The sequence below is a fragment of the Empidonax traillii genome, unplaced genomic scaffold (genome assembly GCF_003031625.1).
Source record: "Empidonax traillii isolate 1590-97213 ecotype Southwest subspecies unplaced genomic scaffold, ASM303162v1 scaffold434:size946695, whole genome shotgun sequence".
NCBI classification, from domain to species: domain Eukaryota; kingdom Metazoa; phylum Chordata; class Aves; order Passeriformes; family Tyrannidae; genus Empidonax; species Empidonax traillii.
This window is the reverse complement of record NW_020955627.1, coordinates 269,007-288,166: the sequence shown is the minus strand read 5'-3', so window position 1 is coordinate 288,166 and position 19,160 is coordinate 269,007. Positions and strand designations below refer to the sequence as shown.

General features: G+C 47.5%; 1 protein-coding gene across 3 annotated transcripts in view; it reads right to left on the bottom strand.

The window, feature by feature from the left end:
* Window positions 1-239: 239 nt before the first annotated feature.
* Window positions 240-19,160, bottom strand: part of WASHC1 (WASH complex subunit 1) — a 43,645-nt gene continuing 24,724 nt past the window's right edge. For all 3 annotated transcript variants that reach the window (XM_027894629.1, XM_027894630.1, XM_027894628.1), the window contains 9 exons: window positions 10,689-10,800; window positions 9,868-10,014; window positions 4,895-5,031; window positions 3,837-3,972; window positions 2,674-2,878; window positions 2,031-2,195; window positions 1,655-1,813; window positions 984-1,052; window positions 240-476 (listed from right to left, as the gene is read on the bottom strand). In XM_027894629.1, coding sequence (XP_027750430.1) covers window positions 325-476; window positions 984-1,052; window positions 1,655-1,813; window positions 2,031-2,195; window positions 2,674-2,878; window positions 3,837-3,972; window positions 4,895-5,031; window positions 9,868-10,014; window positions 10,689-10,800 — 1,282 coding nt within the window. In that variant the 3' untranslated portion in view covers window positions 240-324. The remainder of the gene's footprint in view (window positions 477-983; window positions 1,053-1,654; window positions 1,814-2,030; window positions 2,196-2,673; window positions 2,879-3,836; window positions 3,973-4,894; window positions 5,032-9,867; window positions 10,015-10,688; window positions 10,801-19,160) is intronic.

The window sequence follows — 19,160 nt, the reverse complement described above, 5'->3', positions numbered from 1 at the left end:
ACAGGGAAAGAAACAGCTGCCTATGAGAAACTTCCATTGTGAGTCTCCTGCCCCTTCAGAGAGTACAAACCCTGCACAAGCTCTGCCTTCACCCCAGGCAAAGAGGGAGAGGGGGGGACACCTCCTTCTAGAAGCTGGTGGTGCTGGGCTGTAAGGCTGGTCTCTGCCAGACATGAGTGAACAGCTGGGCTTTCCCTTTCCACACCCTTGATTGATGACACTTCCCACTTTTACCAAAGTGAAGGCGGAAGGACCTGCTTCCTTCAACTTTATTGAAATTTTTCAGACAGCAGCAGATTGACACTAATGCTCAACTGACCCCATCTATGACTCCCAGTCATCCTCATCGTCCTCACCCACAGGCTGCTGTGGGGGTGGGAGGGGTGGTATTGAGTCCGACATGCGAGCAAAGGCACCAGCAGGACTGCCTGGAGCATCGGCATTCCCAGAGGCTCCTGGCCCTTTCCCTGAAATACCTGCAATGGAAGGAAAACCACCAGTAAGTGACACCCAGGGACACCACACAGACTCAGCAAAGGGAAGGGGGAAAGCCATGCTCCCAGCACCCAGGTAAGTAGAGCAGCCAACATGTTCAGTACTGCCACAGTCCTGTGCCAGGGGCTCGTTTAACTACAGCTCCACCTGCGCAAGTCCCTGCTGTTCTCTGCCCAGCACTGAGGCCTAAATGGACCTGGCCCTAAGTGCCCCTGGCAGGACAACTCAGGTGCCCCCATAGGTGAGGGGTCCAGGCAGCTTTCAGAGTGCATCCTCTGACTGAGACACACAACTTCCTCCAGTGCCTTCAGCTGGACTTGAGGTGGAGATTCCTCTGCTCACCCTCTCTAAAGACACTCCCAGCCCCACTTGCCAGGGAAGGTCTCTCTGTTCCTGTTTCTAGAGCTGTGGCTGACACAACTGAGGTGCCAGGAACTGCTCTCCCTCTTTCCTAGGGGGAAGGAGCAGCCCAGCCTGCAGGACAGTACCTTTGCGCCTCAGCACCAGTTTGTTGAAGAGGTCTGACATCAAATCTCCACCTTGTCCTGTAGCTCTCACTGAAACAGGAGAACAAGTCAGTGAAGAAACACTAGCCTGAACCAAGCCCTATGGCAAAAGCATTCCCCTGCAATACTGTCTTCAGATTAAAGAAAAGATCCCAAACCTCTATTCTTGTATCACACCCCAAAACTATAGCCCAGTTCCAGGTCAGGAAAGCAGTAGACACAGCAGCATAATGGCATCTTCTGGGGAAATCCAAGAGTGGAATTCCTAGAGGGGCTGTGCATTTGCAGTCTCATTCTGCCAAACCAGCTCCATCACTCCCCTCCCCAGCTACCTCAGCCCAGGTGCTCAGACTGGTTCAGCCTTGCCCCTCTTGGCCCTGGGGTTTCACTTGTGTGCCTGCTCCCATGCAACACATGGGAAACTTCTACATGGGCCCTGAGACAGAGCGTGTCTCCATGAAGAACAGATGGGGTTCAGCGAGTTCACATAGTGGGAAACACCTGAGACCTACACAGGCCTGTGAGGAGAGAGAACCCCTTTCTGCTCTGTGAGTTCACTGTGCTCCTGACTTGCCTGCCTGCCCCCAGACCCACACCTCCCCAGCCTGGGGCAGAGAGCAAGGAAGTGCAGTTCTGCTGAAGGGCCTCAGCACCTTGTTCCTGTTCCTTCTGTTTCTTTTTCTCCAGCTTCCTCTCCTTGACACTGCGGAGGTTGGCCTTCCCAATGCCACCGGCCTGGCGGATGGACTCCAGGAGACTGGCACGCCCAGTAGAGGGGTTCACCACCTCCTTTGGGGCTCCCTGGACAGAAGCTGCAGGGACAGGAAGGACAGGCAGCACACACGGGTCAGTGCATCAGCTACAGGTCCAGCCAAATTCCAATGGAAAGGGTTACTCCAGTACCCTGCCAGCCTCCCCACTCTAGTGTAAGGCTGGGAAGGCACAGGAAACCACCCAAGAACACAGGCTGAAGCCAGGGAGTCAGAGTCAGACTGGGCTGGTAAAGCTGTGGAGATGCCCAGCCCTTACCTGCAGGCACTGTGTTGCTGCTCTCCTCACTCACTGTCCGTGCCGGCTCCGAGGGGGCCGTGGGCTGGGGCAGGGGCGGCGGCGGAGGCACAGTGGTTGGCACAACAGGAGGCGGTGGTGGGGGCGGAGGGGGAGGAGGTGGCAATAGTTCAGCATCTTGAAGATCTGAAAGATGAAAGAAGTTGTATCTGAAGGATCTGATGGCACACTGAGAGCTTCAGCTCAGATCTTCACGTGCCACAGCAGCAACGATCAGAGCCCTCAGCACACGCCATGCAGCGGAGCACTCCCACCTGTGCACCATCTCTGACCAGCAGGCAGGGCCAAGGGGGAGTCTGAGATTCCCCTACTGCCTTCCCCAGCTGCATCCTGCTCACCAAGGGCATCCCACCAGGCTGACATGGGGCCAGTCCCTGCACACTGTGCTCCCTCCTCCCAAGCCATGCAGAAGGTGAGGGAGGTAAGGGGCCTCAAGTCCACATCTGAACCAGTGGCAGCTTTCACTCAGGCCTAAGCACAAGCCAAAGGTATCTCCAACATCCAGCTTAAAATCTCTACCAAGGGACTTTCTGCTTCATCTCCATCTTCTAGCAATCCCTACCTTCCTCCTTCACAGGGTCCTGGGATCAGGGATTGGAAATACCTGGTTGCAAAGGCTCCGCCAACTCAGTGTTGAAGGTGGGCAGCTCTGGAATAGCACTGCTGGGGGCAGACGGTGCGATGCCGGGGCCCAGGTCAGCGCTGTACATGAGATCAGCAGCGATGCCAGGCAGGTCTGGCAGGTAGGATGGCACATCAATCTCAGGGACCTGGCCCAGATCTGGCACGTAGAAGTAATTTTCAGCTACCTAAAAGAAACCCAGACCAGCAAGATAAGGCAGTGGCTATGCACTTCCAGAAAACAGGGGCACTGCAGGGAACACTCTGGGTGGCAGTCAGAGCTTAACTCGTGTACCTTGGTACAGTGGCCACTCATCAGCTACCCCTGCAACTCTGTGCTCGGAGGCTACCTCCTGCAGACCAGACCTGGAAAAGGCAGGCTGCAGGAGGACGAAGTGAGGGACTCTTCCTAATTTCCTGCCAGTGGACTCTCCTCTTCTCTGACGGTTTCATGCACAAATATTGCAGCCAACATAAGTCAGTCCCTTCTCCTCCAGAAGAGGATGATGCCTGAACTATTTGAGATTAGGATGCAGGGGAGAAGCCCACCCAAGTGGTTAGATGGGCTTGGTCTTGTGTTTAACACAGGGAGAACAGCAGCAAGGTGCACTGTGAATATAGGATTTATTCACTATATACACTATCTCCTCCAGTCCAACATGAGGAGCAAATGGCTCCTGGGCTCCTTTTCCCTGTTCCAAACCACACATTCAAGCACACACCAGCAAAGCTGGTATGTCCCAGGTATGGCCTCAACAAAGTGCCTGGTAAAAGATCAGCCACATGTTTGAACGACTGGGTGGGTGTCTGCACTGAGCACAAGCCCTTTGCTCAGTCTGGCTGGCCCTTCTGTTTGCATCAGCAGGCACCCCTTCCCAGCAGGAATGAGAGGGATCAGACCTCCCATCAGGGACCTTCTAGCAGTGGCACCTCACCAGCTTGAGCATAGAGCAAAATGCCTGCCAAGTCTGAGAGTTTTGTCTCACATCAAACATAGCAGGACCTCAAGCACAAAACCAAGCAAGGTCCTCCTGGTAAGTGAGGTACTCTGAGCCCCATTCTTCTACCTGCCCTCCACCCTACAGAAGCCCTCTCTTCTCAGAGAGCTGAGCACAACCCTATGAAGTGGAAGCAGCTGCATCTTACCTGTCGGTCCAGCTGTCCCCTTTTGGTGATGGAGAGAGGAGCATCAAAGAGCTTCTCTTCTGTCTCTGTTTCCAGAGCCACATGGGTCTTGGTCACTGCTCCAGCCAGAGGATCCAGGAAAACATACTTCTTGTACCTAAGAGTAAAGGACATATATTTTAGTGTTCCTACCTTGAGAGCCAAGGCCAGAAGAAAGTGTACCCAAGAAGGCCTTGGAGGTGGAGACCTCCTGACTTCATTCAAAAAGGTTGGGCCTTCCAGTTTCCTTCTTTTAGCCACATTTTCCAGCCTTTCCCCTCCACAACCAGGAAGTGATCAGCTATCCACCCTGCCCGTGCAGCCTCCACATTCACCCTAAAGCAAACCCCACTGCAGTGCCACCATTACCAAGCTCTCCCCTTTCCACCACCCAGCCTGAACCATCCCACAGCCTGCAGCAGGACACCAGTGACTTGTCACTCAAGGTCCAGGAGGAAAGGCAAAAAGGGAAAATGATACATGACTCAGGAGAAGAAAGAGAAGGTCCAGCAGCTGAAATATCTAAAAGGGCTTAAATAAACTCTTCAATATGGGCAGAAGGAGGAACCACAAGGCAAAGCTCAGTAATGGGAAAGGGAACCGCAGTGAGGGAGGTGGTGGAGACACTGAAACAGTGAGGGCAGCCAAGTGATGCTGCAAGGAATCACTGGGAGAAGAAGCAGTACCTAGGCTGGCACATGGGGCAGAGAAGGATAGGAGTGATGGCACATCTCAAGGCTGGAGAGAAATTACAGGGGAACAAAAGGAAAAACTAAGCTGGGTACAGGAAGTGCAAAAGTGGGTTGAATGCAGATGAGTAGAGGATCAGGTTCAGATAAAACAACTCCTTCCACCCAAGGGAAAGAATGGGGAAGAAAGGGTTCCTAGCTAGAAGCCAGATGTAGCAAACTCTGTCCTATCAGGAGCCTGATATGTAACACCCCCAAGGAAAGCAAGCAGTTCTGCTACCCCTGGGGAAGGGAAAGCTCCTGAGGACAAGCAGGGGCAGGTGAGCAGCACAGCACTGCTCCAGCTCTCACAGGTTCTCGGTGGTATTGAAGAGTAGCAGGGAGCTGAGGGAGCTGATGTTCCTGGGAAGGCTGCCAAGGCCTTCTTCTGCATCATCCTCCTGGTGAATTTTGGTGCTCATGCACACGGGGAAATACTTGAGCTTTTCCTGCAAGAAAACAGATAACAGGTGGTGAGACACTAAAACCATGGCCGCTGAGGTGGCTGTCCCCAGCCACCACAACCCACGTTGCTGGCTGCACTGTACAGTCTGGGAACCCTACTGCTTCCTCTCTATCTCCCTTTGAGCAAGGAAGCACAGGGACAACATTGCAACCCCACACTCATCACAAATCTCAGCAGTTTAAACTCAGGCACTTGCTTTTGGTGCCATGAGTGGATCATATCAAACGTGTTGCTGTGGCAAGGATCCACCAAGGTAAAGCCATCACTCAGGCTCTACAGTCAGAGGCAGGGATCAATTGGAACAACAGTCTAAAATGTGTTTGTTACAGTGTCTCCAACTGCTACACATTTTCATGCAGGCACAGTCCCCCCAAACATCTCTATCACCTCCCCTCTGCTGCCTTCAGTTGATGTTTTAAGAACTGTGATCCCACTGTTGAGGTATGCAGGGAAGGCAAAAAGATTGGGAAAAAACAGAGTGCTTGCACTAGGCAAGAGATCAAGAAGAAGAGAGTACGCAGGGTGGAACGTGTGCCAGATGGTTTTGCAAAGCCTGAGGGATTTGCAGGAGTTTTCAACTCTAATGAACTGAAATCTCCTCTCTCTCAGTTCTAAAACTTCATGCATAATATATATATAGAACTCCTTTTAGAAAAGGACTTATTACATCTGAACTGCCTGACTTTTATAGAGCACAGGAATTGCCATCCCACACCAGACCAGTGTTTCAGCTGGCGTGACAGTGCCCACTGCCACATGCTCCGGGGAATGAAGCTCAGCGCCCACAGCACTCTTTGCTCTAGTGGGAGGAAAGGCATCAGTTCCTGAACCCAGAGACAGCTGGGGATGGAAAAAACCACCACCCCAGACCCCTTCACACACCTCAGCCCCTTTACAACTCCTGCTTTCTTCACAAACTAGGACAAGCAGCAGCCACAAGACGCAAGTGTTCATACCAGGACAAACCAGAGCAGTTTGTCAGGTTAAATAACTGGCCACATTTGTGGTTTCCTTTTGTCACCAGAAGATGACCACTTCAAACAGTGCCCACAGCTTCCTACAGCCTCACTACTTCCAGCATCCCTGCACCATCCCATTCTCTGTATCATCCCACCTTGTATTTGTACGGGGGAAATGGAGACCACCATTGGTTCAACTTTAAGGCCACAACATTAAGTGACACAAGCGGTTCCTCCCAATTGAAATTTCAGTCTGGTAGCCAGAAATCCTAGGAAATGGCTTAGTCACAGCTCAGCTAATCCACTAAGAGTTTCTATGATACGCTATATAAATACGTCTATAAAATGCTATAAGAAAAGACCTGGGAGGTTTTGATTGAATTCACGTTCCAACTTGAGAAAAATGTACTGAAATGAACATCTTGTATTTTTTTACAGAAGCAAGTAGGCAAAAATATATAAATTGTTATTTAGAGACTGCAGAAGCAGAGGTTCAAAAATAAAAGTTCTTTTGATCATTAATATTCATTTCCCAATGTTTAATTTTTTAAGCATGAGGGAGTACTGACTTTTTTGCTAGAACTGTTCAGACACACTTAGCCCTAAAGTCATATATATATTTTTGTAATTCTCTCTTTGTAGATTTCAGTTAGCACTGGAAAACTGTGTATCACTTTAAGGGCATAGTGAGAAACCAACCATTACCTACATTTACTTATAAGCCTCATCTAAGGCAGTTATAAAAGCACTAAGCATGAGTATTACTCTGAAACTTTTAATTTACATGCCATTGAAGTGCTAGTTTTATTCGAGTACCTAGATCTGTTTTGAAATTTGGAACAGCTACCTACTGTCAATAACATCCTGCAACTGTAAATTCCAGAAGTTAACATGCCATTTAAAAAGTAGTTTTCTTATAGGAAAATTAAGGCCTTAGGCCAAAGTTCAGCAGCCTCGACATACTGAAGTCTTGGGGGATGCTTGAATGCTCAAACACCCCAGCCTGGGGTTTGGCACTTGGCAGGATCACACCCCCAAGGACACTGCATTTTCAGGCATTTTTCTTCCTAAGAACCTACAGTTGAAAATATATAAAGTCATCCTGGTTCTGAAGTTTAATTAAGCACACACTATTACAAAGGGAATTGGTGTGATACCCCACAAATCCCACTCCCCCATACCAAGGGAATGCTTAGGCTATCTGGAAAAGCACTTCAAGATAAGCAAGTGGCAAAAAGCTGGTTTAGCTTCCCCATGCCTATAGTGGGCTCTGAGAGAGGCAGGATTCCCAAGAACATGCCAAGTTACTGACATTTTTGAAGCCTAGCAAGGTTACCCCAGCAGAAGTGTCACTTTTGCTTGCACCTTCTCCAAAGCCCAGGCAGACCATGTCTCCCACCCCATTTTTCAGTCTCTTGAGGGGCACATGCAGCACCCAGACACAGCTCCCACCGCAAAGGCAGGGCACAGAGCCTGGGAAGCTCCACAGGGCTGCAGACAGCTCCCTGCTGAGCCCTGCCCCAGCTGCTACCACACAGGACTGTGTTTCTGGCACTCTTAGCCAGCAGCGCTTACCTTACCAACCTAAACGGTGTCCACTCAATGACTGAGTTTTCACTCAGAAGGGGGAAAGAAGAAATTCCAAGGGGGGAACCATTTTCAAATAAACTGTAGAACCCCACAGATTTCCAACACAGCTGCTTACCCCCCCCGAACAAATCCTAAATGCTGCCACCACTTATCCTCAAACCAATACGAGCAGAGTTTGCTCTCCTGGTGGGGTATGTGTGAGTGGAGTTACCAACTGCTCCCAGCAAAGAGGCCCTCATTAGAAGTGAAAACAGGCAGTGAGCCTCTGCTGAAAGCCCTAAATAATTGAGGAGGGCATAAATGCAAACATTAGACTTCTCCCTACCACATTTCATTACTGCAAGGCACTTCAGGCTCCGTGCTTATCTCTGGCCGAGACAGGTCTGTCCTACTGGAGCATGGTCAGAGCTCAGTCGCACCAAGCACCACTCAACACACCAGCTGCTCTCGGGGCAGGGCCCTCCATCATCCACCACCTGAAAGCAGCATCCCCTCATCCCACAGAGGACATGCAGGAGCTCAGGTGTGTGAGCCTGACAAGAGTGACAAGGCTGCTGTATGAGGCAGGGTCAGCAAAGCCAGAAAAAGATCAACAGCCCCAAAGGAGGATCAAAAGATGGGTGATGGGAGGGGAACAACAAACACAGACATCCCCCAGTCCCTGTGGGGATGCAGCCTTAATCACAAAGGGCAGAACATGGCAATGCTACGGAGACTACCTGGGACCTGGAAGAGGTGGCATTGCAGGCAGATGGCTCTGGGGAAAGGCTCATGGAGCCTACTGGAGCCAGCAGGCCAGCTGAACGGGCGCACCATTGGCTCTTTGCAGGACACTGCTTTCTACCAGCTGAAGCTCTTCTCAATTCCCCTCCCGTGTGAGGGGCTGTACACTGGCACCAGCCCTTCAGGGTGGGGGCACATCTCCCTGTCCACTCACTGCTCACTGCCTACCTCGGCTCCCCCACGCTCTGATGGGATGGGGCCACCAGCCAGACAGCACCACTAACTGGCCTCCCAAAGGCTGGCAGCGGGTCCCATACAGCTCTGCCCTGCCCTGCTGCCAGGACCTGAAGGAAGCAGGGACCCTACTCGAGGTGGCCAGCTGTCCATTCAGCCAGCAGCCCTGCTTCCTTGGCCTGGCTGAAATATTCATAACTACCTCACTGCGTGAGGCCTCAACTCCATTAACACTCAGGAAAGTTTAGCATGATAAATTATTCAGTGATAGCTTTATTTTGGGCCAAGTCACACATGGATGAGGAAGGAAGTCTCTTTAGGGGTGGAAAGCAGGGAAGTTGTCAAGCTGATCCCTAACCTGCCTGGAATAGCACATTTGCTACTCCTGACACAGCATATACACATCAACTTTTAAACTTCAAGCACATCAACTTTTCCTCCTCTCCTTCCAACCCAGGAATGTTGACTCAAATTGTTGAAGAATCCTTTGGTAGCACTTCCTGCCAAATATCTTGCTTCTCAGACCTCCCTAAGACCTCCCCTGTCTGCCATTCAATCCACAAGTTAAAAAGGAACTCAGAAGTTCAGAACCTCCTTTAACGCCACCAGCTGCAGGGATCTGTGCTATGGGCACACCTGGAAGCCCCAGCTGTGCTGGGTACTGAGAGATTCAGCCCCTCTGAAGGGCTTGAAACCTACAATAGATGAGCATAAGGCAAAGGAAGAGCAAAGCACAAACTAAAGAAGCAGCAAAATTATATTCTCTCCTCCCCAAGATGTACAACTTTGCTGGGAACAATATAATGCGCAAGGGACAATACCCAAGTGCAACAGTTTCCTGGGGCAGAAAAATGCTCCAGTGAAGGACTTCTTTTTCTCCTGACACACTCACAATCTTTCTTAGCTTTCCCCTCTCACCATCACTTACATCAGAGCCTTCAGAAACTATTTTCCAAACAATTATGACCCTGATCTCAGATATACACAGTCAAAGGATTAAGCCCAGGCAGCAGCACCCACCAACACTGCTGCAGAAAAGAGCATTTCAGGAAATGGAACTGCTCCAGAGAGCTGGCAGCTGACAGCCACCCAGAACACTCAAACACCCAGACAAGGTCTTGTACTGACACAGTCCCCTCAAATTGGCATCCCCACAAGCTTCCCAGCCTGACCCCACACCCCTCCACAGACAGACCAAATGAAAATATGTTCTCGTCCCAGCCCATAGCCTTGGTCCACTCTGTCAAAGAGACTAACAGCCTCCCATCTTCTTTTTGCTTGTTCACGCCCAGGTCTGTTCTCCCCCTCCTTACCTGCAGAGCCTTCTCATCCAGCATTCGATGTTTGCTCTGAATCTTGTGTCTTGGCCCTTTCTGTTTAGCTGGGTCTTCTGCACCAGCAAAAATTGAGCTGTACTCCTGCAGCCGTTCAGGGGCTGGGTACTTGGCACTGGAAAATACCTGTGGAGAAACAAGGAGGGACTGAAACATCCCAAGAGCTGGGAAATTCTACAGCACAGAAACACATGGAGTGGAGTGAGCACCCCATCTGTGCTGCCAATGGGAATGGACAGCCTTGGAGATAGCAGGCTCCTAAGGGTTATGTGCATGGACTGCCACTTCCGAAACTGGAAGAGTCAGAACCTCTCTATAAAAGTACAAGGAGATCATTGGCAAAATGCTTCCACTGGCACGAAAGGAGTTGAAACTATAGTATAAAATGGAGCAAGAGTGGTGAAAGGAGGATTTTTACCAGTTTTACATGGCTCAATGGGATTTAGATGCACTAAGGGAAGGCTCTCTAAAAGCAGCTTTCATTCAAACAGCCAAAGTGTTTATGAGTCTGAAGTGTAAGGGTTGTTGAGCTTACTCAGCATGGGCCTTTCATCTTTCTCAGGAAGCAGCTGGGCCAGAAACCTATAAAGGCCCCTATTAAAACCTGGGGCTGTGTGGCTCAAGGGTCTAAAATTCATCAGCTGGCCAAGTCAGGAATGGGATTCTCATCACAACTTTGCTCAGCAGCAAGGCATGGTGTGGCAGCTGAGCACCCTTTCTTCACCAGAGCTTACGTCAGGAGTACAGAGAGAAGGTGGAATGAAGAAAGGAGGCAGTGCAGCCTTCACTGAAGTCAATACCTTAATAGCCTTCTTGCTGCCCTTTATCTTCTCAATCTTCGCTTGGGCGAGTGTGACTCTCTCACCAATTGCCTGAAGCTGTGCCCGGCTGGCCTCCACCCGCTGAGAGATCCTAGGAGGCAAGCACATTTCCTAGGATGAAGAATCTAGAACCAGCAATTTTTTTGGCAACAGCCAGTGCCCAGACCCTCAAAGAAGAATGCAAGTCTCGGTGGACTGTGTTGTTTCAGAGGGCAAAAGAGTGCTGGATGAGACACGCTCATCTCCCTCCCATTGAGAGCTTTATGTACTCTGACATGATACAAAGTAGGACTAGTCCGTGACTCACAGCACAATGTTCCTGAGGCTGTTTAAGGCACAGAAAGATGGCAACTTTTTTGCCAACACCAGAGGGCCACAAGCCTCTCTGCAGGTACTGCTGACAAGAAGCCACAGCCAGTTATCAACTGCCAACATATTTTTAATAAAATGACTTGTCACAAATGAAAGGCAACACATGTTAATGAGCAGAGTTCAGGACTCACATGGCTTATACTGTCCTCTCCTGTACCAGCAGTTTGTTACACAATTTTGTCCATGCTGCTTAGCAGTTTTGTGATTTGGTTTCCACATCAGTTAAACAAGACTAGGTCCTCATTTCAAGAAATCAAGCACAATAATGTGTATCATTTTTGCATGACTAGATGTGCTGGTTTTGGCTGGACTAGAGTTAATTTTCTTCATAGTAGCTGGTATGGGGCTCTGTTTTAGATTTGTGCTGGAAACAGTGTTGATAACTCAGGGATGTTTTGGTTATTGCTGAGCAGGGCTTGCACAGAGCGAAGGCCTTTCCTGCCTCTCACCCCACTCCACCAGCGAGTGGGCTGGGGGTGCACAAGGACTTGGGAGGGGACACAGCTGGGACAGCTGGTCCTAACTGACCCATGGGATATTCCATTCCATATGGATTCATGCTCAGCATATAGACTAGGGGGAAAGTTGGCTGGGAGCCACTGCTCAGGGCCTGCCTGGGCTTCAGTCAGTTGGTGGTGAGCAATTATTTTTCATTCGCATCACTTGTCTTTCTTGGGTTTTATTTCTCTTCCTTGTTTTTTTCCTTCTCATTACAGTATTATTATTATCATCATCATCATATTTTATTTCCATTATTAAACTGTTCTTATCCAACCCATGAATTTTCTCACTTTTACCCCTCCAGTTCTCCATTCCCCCAGCCTGCTTGGGGCAGGGTGAGCAAGGGGCTGTGTGGTGCTTTGTTGCAGGCTGGGGATACACCATGGCACTAGATCAGCATCAAAATGCTTTGGGACTGAGGTGGAAAGCACTCTGTGGCAACAAAGGAGAGTAGACACTGGTTAAGTAGCTCTGTGTTCACCTCGTGGACAGAAAGGTTTGTTCCTTTCCCACGAAGCCTACAGCTGACACCTTGCAGCCAGGGGCACAGCCAAACCTGCCTGCATGTCACGCACAGTGGCTGCCATGCTGCAGGAACTGTCACACAGGTTTAACCAGAGGTTAGGAGGGACACTGGGAGCAGACAGCAGCTACGGGAAACTACAGAGTCACCCTCTCAGAAGAGACCTTCCTTCCTCATGCATGACCAGCAGGTTCTCCCTAGCTTCAAGCTCAAGAGCTGAAAAGTGTTCTGAACCTTCACCCCTCCAGTGAAACCAGCAAAGAGTATTTTTATGGCTATACAACCCATTAGGAGAGAGAGCACTCCACTTCAGCAGTGTTTTGTAGCAATGAGTTCCATCAGATCATTCTGTGCCTGTAAAAATCAATCTCAAGTACTGTCTTTCAATTTCCCAAAAAGTCTCTCTTTGCTTTTGCGAGAGCTCTCACACTTCTTTTTCTGCTCTGTCTAATTCCCTTCAGCAACAAATTTGACATCAGCAGCGATCCACGATTCCTAATTTCAAACTGTACCAAACCCATCTTTTTAAGTATTTTCACCCTGTGCAGCACATTCCCTATTACAGCACAGAAATGGACTCCCTAAAGCCCCCCACAACGTAGGTAGTGAAAAACAGCCAATACAAGCCTGTTTCACCTTGCGTCTTTCTGAAAGAATCCCACTTCCTTCACTAAACAGCTTTTAAGTATTTGTTTGTTTACAGCCATGCTCCCATTTCTGGAAGCATGAAAAACCTTCCTCATGCATATGGCAGGATAGCACACAGCCTATTTCCACTTTATTCTGTTTGGAGTAGGAGATGAGCAAAATTGAACCTCATGAGATTCTCTCTCTCAGAATTATTCTCCATCCTTTTATTTTAAACACAGTCTAACAGCTTGTATTTTGTACCAACACTGAGTACAAATCTGTTCGTGATTTCCTTCCCACACCCTCCCTCTGCCTCAGAGGAGTAAGTCCACATCACTTATACACTTGATAGGTTCTCAGAGTAGTTTCTGTTGTTCCTTTCAGTGCGCATTTCCTAGCACCTGTCTGCAGCAAGTTTCATGTGTCACAGGGCTGTCCCATTGCCTTGTGTTGTTCAAGTGTGAGATGCCTCTGAAGGACCTGTCTTCCCTAACTGCACTCCCCAGAACATTTTCCCACCTCACAGTTCACCTCTTTTCTAAAAGTTTCATAATTGTATTGATTGACACTGTTTCCAGTACTGCTCCTGGGGGTATTTGACTATTTTTACTTCCTTCAAAACTGAAAAAAACCCCAGTCATTTATTTCTGCTTTGCTGCTCTCCCTCAAATCAATGAGGCAATTTTCTCTCTAACCTGTGAGTAGACCTCTCTCCTAGAAGAACTCAACAAAGCTTTCCTGAAGCTCCACATAAAAGCAAGGTATCAACTGCCTTTTAGCCAATACCCTGCTGACTCCCAGACACAGTTTTCAGGACCTGACAGGGCACATGTTTCTCTTCCAGAAGGAAGTGTTAAGTAGTTATGCAAGCTCAGACCTAGAAACCAGTAAGTGTTCTCCTCCCTTCCAGTCCACGGATGTGAGTGGGTCAAATGACGCAGTGAAATGCTTCCCTTGCTCCCTTTCCTGCCCCACATTAACCCCAGTGCTTCACCAGGTATCAACCTCTTCCTCTCCCCCTTGCCTCACTCCGTGTTTTCCTAGCTGTGAAGAAGCAAAGGAATTTTTGAGGAATCCAGTTACACCTACCTTTCACTCTTAACCCCCTCCCACATTTAACTCTTACCCTCTAAAACACCCGTGTAGGAGAGGAATGGTGCCACAACTCCCTTTACAGCCCCACCAAACACAGCAGGCTATTCCAAAGGGCTTCTCAGTGCCAGACTCCTCATCCCTCCTGCAGCACAGACAGCACCGTGGGAATAACAGAGAGAGAAGCACCTCTCAGTCCACCATGTTGCACACACCTTTCTCATTTAAAATTTGCTGGAACCTCTCTTAAAAAGGAAGCGGCCCTAAAACCTGGACATGACTGGCAATTACTGCGTCCTAGCTACCACAATAATGGTGCATTCATAAGGAAAAAGGGAAGACATCCAGAGTTTCATCCATCCCTACTGCCCACCAAATATAAATGGCAGTATCAGGCAGACAGCCCAACTCCCCAGCATAGGCTGGGGAAGTTGTCCAGTGGCAGCTCAGGTGTTTCAAACCATGACAGCTCTTCCCCAAAGCACTCTGTACTTTCTCCTGTGATCTGCTACTCCAGGATTTGACAGGCCAAATCCCACTGACCTTAGGAGTTCTGCCACAAAACTTCACCTGAGGTGGTACAGATGCAGGCCCACAGCACAGAAGGAATACACATCAGTCTACAGAATTAATTTATTTGTTCCTGAACAAGATAACTTTGAAAACAAATATTAAACCTCCTCAATCCAACTAATCCAAATTCCATTACATGTACAGCCTCCTAGAAGTGCATGACTGTTATGCACAGTTACGTACAGTTCAAGATACAGCTGCATGTGTTAGTTCAAAGAGAAAACATACCATATTGATACTGAAAAAATTTACCGCGAAAAAACCCTCATGTTCAGTATTTCTACTGCCGTGGAAACTGAACTTAATCTAAGGAGTCAACCAGTGTTTGTAAAGAAAGGAAACAGAAAGGGAAGAAGGGATGTTGCCAAGGATTTCAGGAGCAAAGTGCTTGGAGCAAGGTGGCATTTGGAGCTCGTCACTGAGTGGTGTTTGTTTGAATGGCAATTGCAATCAGGACAGCAGGGGTAAGTGTTAATAAAATACCCATTGCTGCCCCTCAGAACCCTTTGTTCAGACAGCCAAAGCCACCTTCAGTGTCTGAGCCTATCCCATGCCTAAGTTATTAGTCACTGCTGTGTTATTTTGCTCTCAGTGCTCTCTTCTGCTTGAGAAACGCCTTTAGTTTGATTCAATGTGACTTTGGAGTTGCAAAGAAGCAGGAGGCTACAGCAACAGCCCCTCCCTTTCATCAGAATGTGCTCCATTTGGGACAAGTGAACAGAGAGCCTTTGGAAAAGGAATATATCACCTACATTGAAATCCCGGGCATGGAGCCAAACCAACCTTCCCCTCCCAATGCTTTTCTTTGGGGAAGTAATACATGTGGTAGATTAAATCTATCTAGTGGATTATCTCTTAATCCATACAGAGTTTTATTTTTGATCTAAGCAGATATTAAAGCCAATCTTTCAGCTGCTTTAATTCAAGCTTTCACTTTCTCTTGTACCTCTGAAATCTTTTTGCCCTCAAGCCTCTGTGTCTCATGGCCAACTTAGATCTTGTTTCTCCATTCTCCTAAGGCCCTCATCCTGCTGCCTTAAACGCCTCTCCATTTTACAGGCACCTCTCTCCAACACCACAGCAAGATCCAGGAATATTTCCTCCCAGATCACTGCCCCTGTCCTCTGTCCCACCTGCAGCTACAGAGCAGATCACTTCCTCTTGTTTCCTTATAACTCCTCTGATAAATCCCACATTCAAGCAGCTACTGAAAGACCTCCTCTGCTGCGTCTGTGTCTACTTGTGGGGTAAAAACTACTGTTCTCTTGCTCCCATAGGAAAAAGATTTGAAGCATTAGGAATCTGGCATCCAGGACAATGGATACGGTCTGACAGTCATCAGCATTGGCAATAATGCTACATTTCTATGCATGTCTCCAAGCACTCCACAGTGCCAACAACAAAAAAACAAACCCATGATTTTTATCATCTATATTTGCTAGGGATCAGACAGCATCAGAAAGAAGTTTAAAATCAGAGCAGGTTTAAAGACAGGCTGACATATTCCCAGAAAAGCAGCTGAGCAAGAGAGAATTCATCTGTAAGGAAGCATCACAGCAGCAGAAGACCCTTTGCTGTCTATGCTGAGTGTACATGTCACCCAAAAGTGACAGGGATGACAAAACTTGTGAAGTGGGAGAGAGAAGAGGCAAGCTCCACACCAAGGTGAACGAGAGAGGTGAGGCAGCAGAGGCTGGAGCAAACCTCTCTAGAATACCAAAGAACTTCAATTTCATGTCTGAAGCACAAAAGTAAGCGATCAACCAAGGAGAAAGAACATTATGGAGCAGAATGAGAAATGAAGTTGCACAGGAGGATAAGGTAGACGAAGTATTAAATTACTTTTTCCCTTAAATAAGGAAACATCACAGCAAGTCAGGCTTCTGGTCTCCTCCCAGCCCAAGCTCCAGCTCTGGGAGATAGCAGGGGGATGCTTGGCAGTGCTGTTCTAAACTTCAGAGTACATACAGTAAATTTATTCTATAAAACCTTGGCTTTTTGCCTGAAAATCAAGCTGCCTTTTTTCCCCCCAACAAAGTGTGTTTTTATTAAATTCCTGCCAAACTGCAGGAGGCATGAATTAGATGGGATGAAGTTTATGGCTCTTGTATTTTATTACATTCCCAGACTCTCCTAGCAGCTGGTGCTGGAGCAGGGTAGCAAGGGAAGAAAACAGTTCTGAGTGCCATTCACTGTTCCACTGTTCCACAGCAGTGGTGCCAAAACTGACATGATACCACTACTGATGAATAAGATACCACTAAAACTCTAGGACAAGTTTCAGTGGCCTTCCAAAAATCAGGGAACCACTAGCGTGCATCATCCCATGATGAAAGCAGCAAAGGAAGATGGTGCTGAGGGAGATAAATGTCAACCTTTCTTCTCAGGCTTCTGAGGTCTTTCCTCACCTGTGACCTCTGTCAATGCTCTCTTCTACATGTACGCTGAGAAGAAGAAAATCTCGAATTTTTCAAGTTTTTTCTTGTTCAAGAACATTCTCTGAGAAAAGGCAGTGGGCTTTTATGGCTCCTCAGGCTGCTGAAGGGATGGGGAAACATCAATTTATCACCCCCAACACCCATAACTCAGGGCTCTGATGCACAGAGACTGAAGTGGGCCTAGAGAGCTTGGTTAGAATATATGGGTGTTCAGGCTGGCTAACAAAAGATAATGTTTTATGAGGCACCAGAGTGCTCTCTATAAACGTCCTTACCCCTTTTCTTCCTACACGCTGTGGTGGGCCAGCTCAGAGTTCATGATTGGCAGTGTCAAAAATCAAATTCAAGAAACCCACTCCCCACTCCCACGCAGTGCCTCTGCCCCAGCAGCTGGCAACACCTCAGGATCGAGGTGGGGAGAGCAGAGGAAAGGCTGCTAACACATTTATGGTTTACGGTGGTCCAGGGAAGCATTCAAAGCAAGCTCACAAAAACAATTCACCTCAGAAGTTTGAAAGGCAAAAAGCAAAAAATGTATACTATTATAAAAAAAACCAAACACGTTCAACCACTCAAAGAAAGATCAACTTGTTTGTTTTCTGCTCTTCTCCCTCCATATTTAAGCAGTTTTTAAAGTCTTACTTCATGTCTGAGTAAGTGTAATCAGAAACTGTCATCATACACCATCTTTGACAGAAAGAAATCCCAAGTGAGACAGTGTAATCAATGTTCCTTCCTCCATTAAGGGCTTGGGTATTATACTAATTAATGTTTATCTCACTCTGATTGCTCCTCCAGCCTGATTTGCAGGTGTTTAAGCTTTTGCACGGTGCCCTGCTCCTGTGATGCTGAGCCGCTTTGCAGATTGGAGAGTGATCAAGGTTGCCAGGTTATCCTCAGCAGGATCTGCCATATATCACAGGTCATGTTCTCACACAAAAATAATTTCAGTTTGATTTTTAATCTCTCATTTCGCAAGGCACTCCTGCTACTGTGAGTTAAGTTTATGTAAAACTAAAAACTTAGAATTTTGACCTATCATGGCAGCACGCTCCTCCCTCCTTCCCTTCAGCTTGTCCTCTTCCTCGGAAAAGCAGCTTCCCTTTTTCTTCACAATAAAAAGGTCACAAACAAGTTCCTCTTTAACCTTCCAATCTTTTTACTTGCTACCCACCACCGACTGATCTGAAAGCAGATATGCTTTCCTTTTCTTAGAAGAAATATATACTAAATAGAAAGTCTGTGTATACTAAGCAGAAAGTCAATGTTTGCAGATAAATTGCACAATTAGATCTTCTATTTAAACTACACAGGCTACTTTTGGTAAAACTATTTCTCCATTAATAGTGTTAAGATACACAAACAAAGCAGGTTCTACCATCACAGTGACAACTTCTGGGAAAGATTACTTCTAAAAGAAGCAATGGAAAAAATATGGTTCTTTCCCAGTACTGCTAGAGTTTCGCAGATGACTTTTTGAGTTCCCCCTCTGGCAGTGGATCTACTTCCCAGCGCAGCAGCCACAGGAACGGTCTTGAGATAGTAGGCAGCTGATGCTGTAAGTATAGAATCATAGAATAGTTTGGGTTGGAAGAGACCTTTAAGGGCCATCTACTCCAACCCTCTGCAGAGAACAGGGACATCTTCAGCTAAATCAAGTTGGTCAGCCTGGCCTTGAATATTCTCAGGGCCTCTACCATCTCTTCGGGCAAGCTGTTGCAATGTTTTATGAGCCTCATCACAGAACATGTACTACTTTAAATATTTAGTATGAATCTACCCTCTTTTAATTTAAAGCCAGTACTCACTGTCTTATCCCAACAGACCCTGCTAAAAAGTTTGTCCTCATCTTTCTTATAATCCCCCTTTAGGTACTGAAACATTTCAAAAAGGTCTCCCTGGAGCCTTCTCTTCAGGCTGAACAACCCCAACTCTCTTGGCCTCTCCTCTTGGGAGAGGTGTTGTAGTAACTGATACTGTTGTTGTAACTACTAAAGTTACTAATAAAGTATAGTAACTGGTTTGTTAAATATACAGTATTCATTCATCCTTGCAAAAATCTCACAAGTATTTACTCACTGAAGCTAAATATTTTGTAGTAATAGCCTTAAGTGTTTTCAGTTTTGTTTTCCTTCTTCTTTTTTTTTTTTTTTTTAAATCACTTGTGAAAGGAAGGCTAATCCTGTTTGGACAGAATTTTACAAGACTGTCAAAAGTAAATTTTGTTGCCATGTTGCTTGAAGTAATAGATCTTATTTGGCAGACAGCTTGAGAAGGTGTTTTGGCACCTTGTAACCTTAAATTAATCAACTGTGTACACAA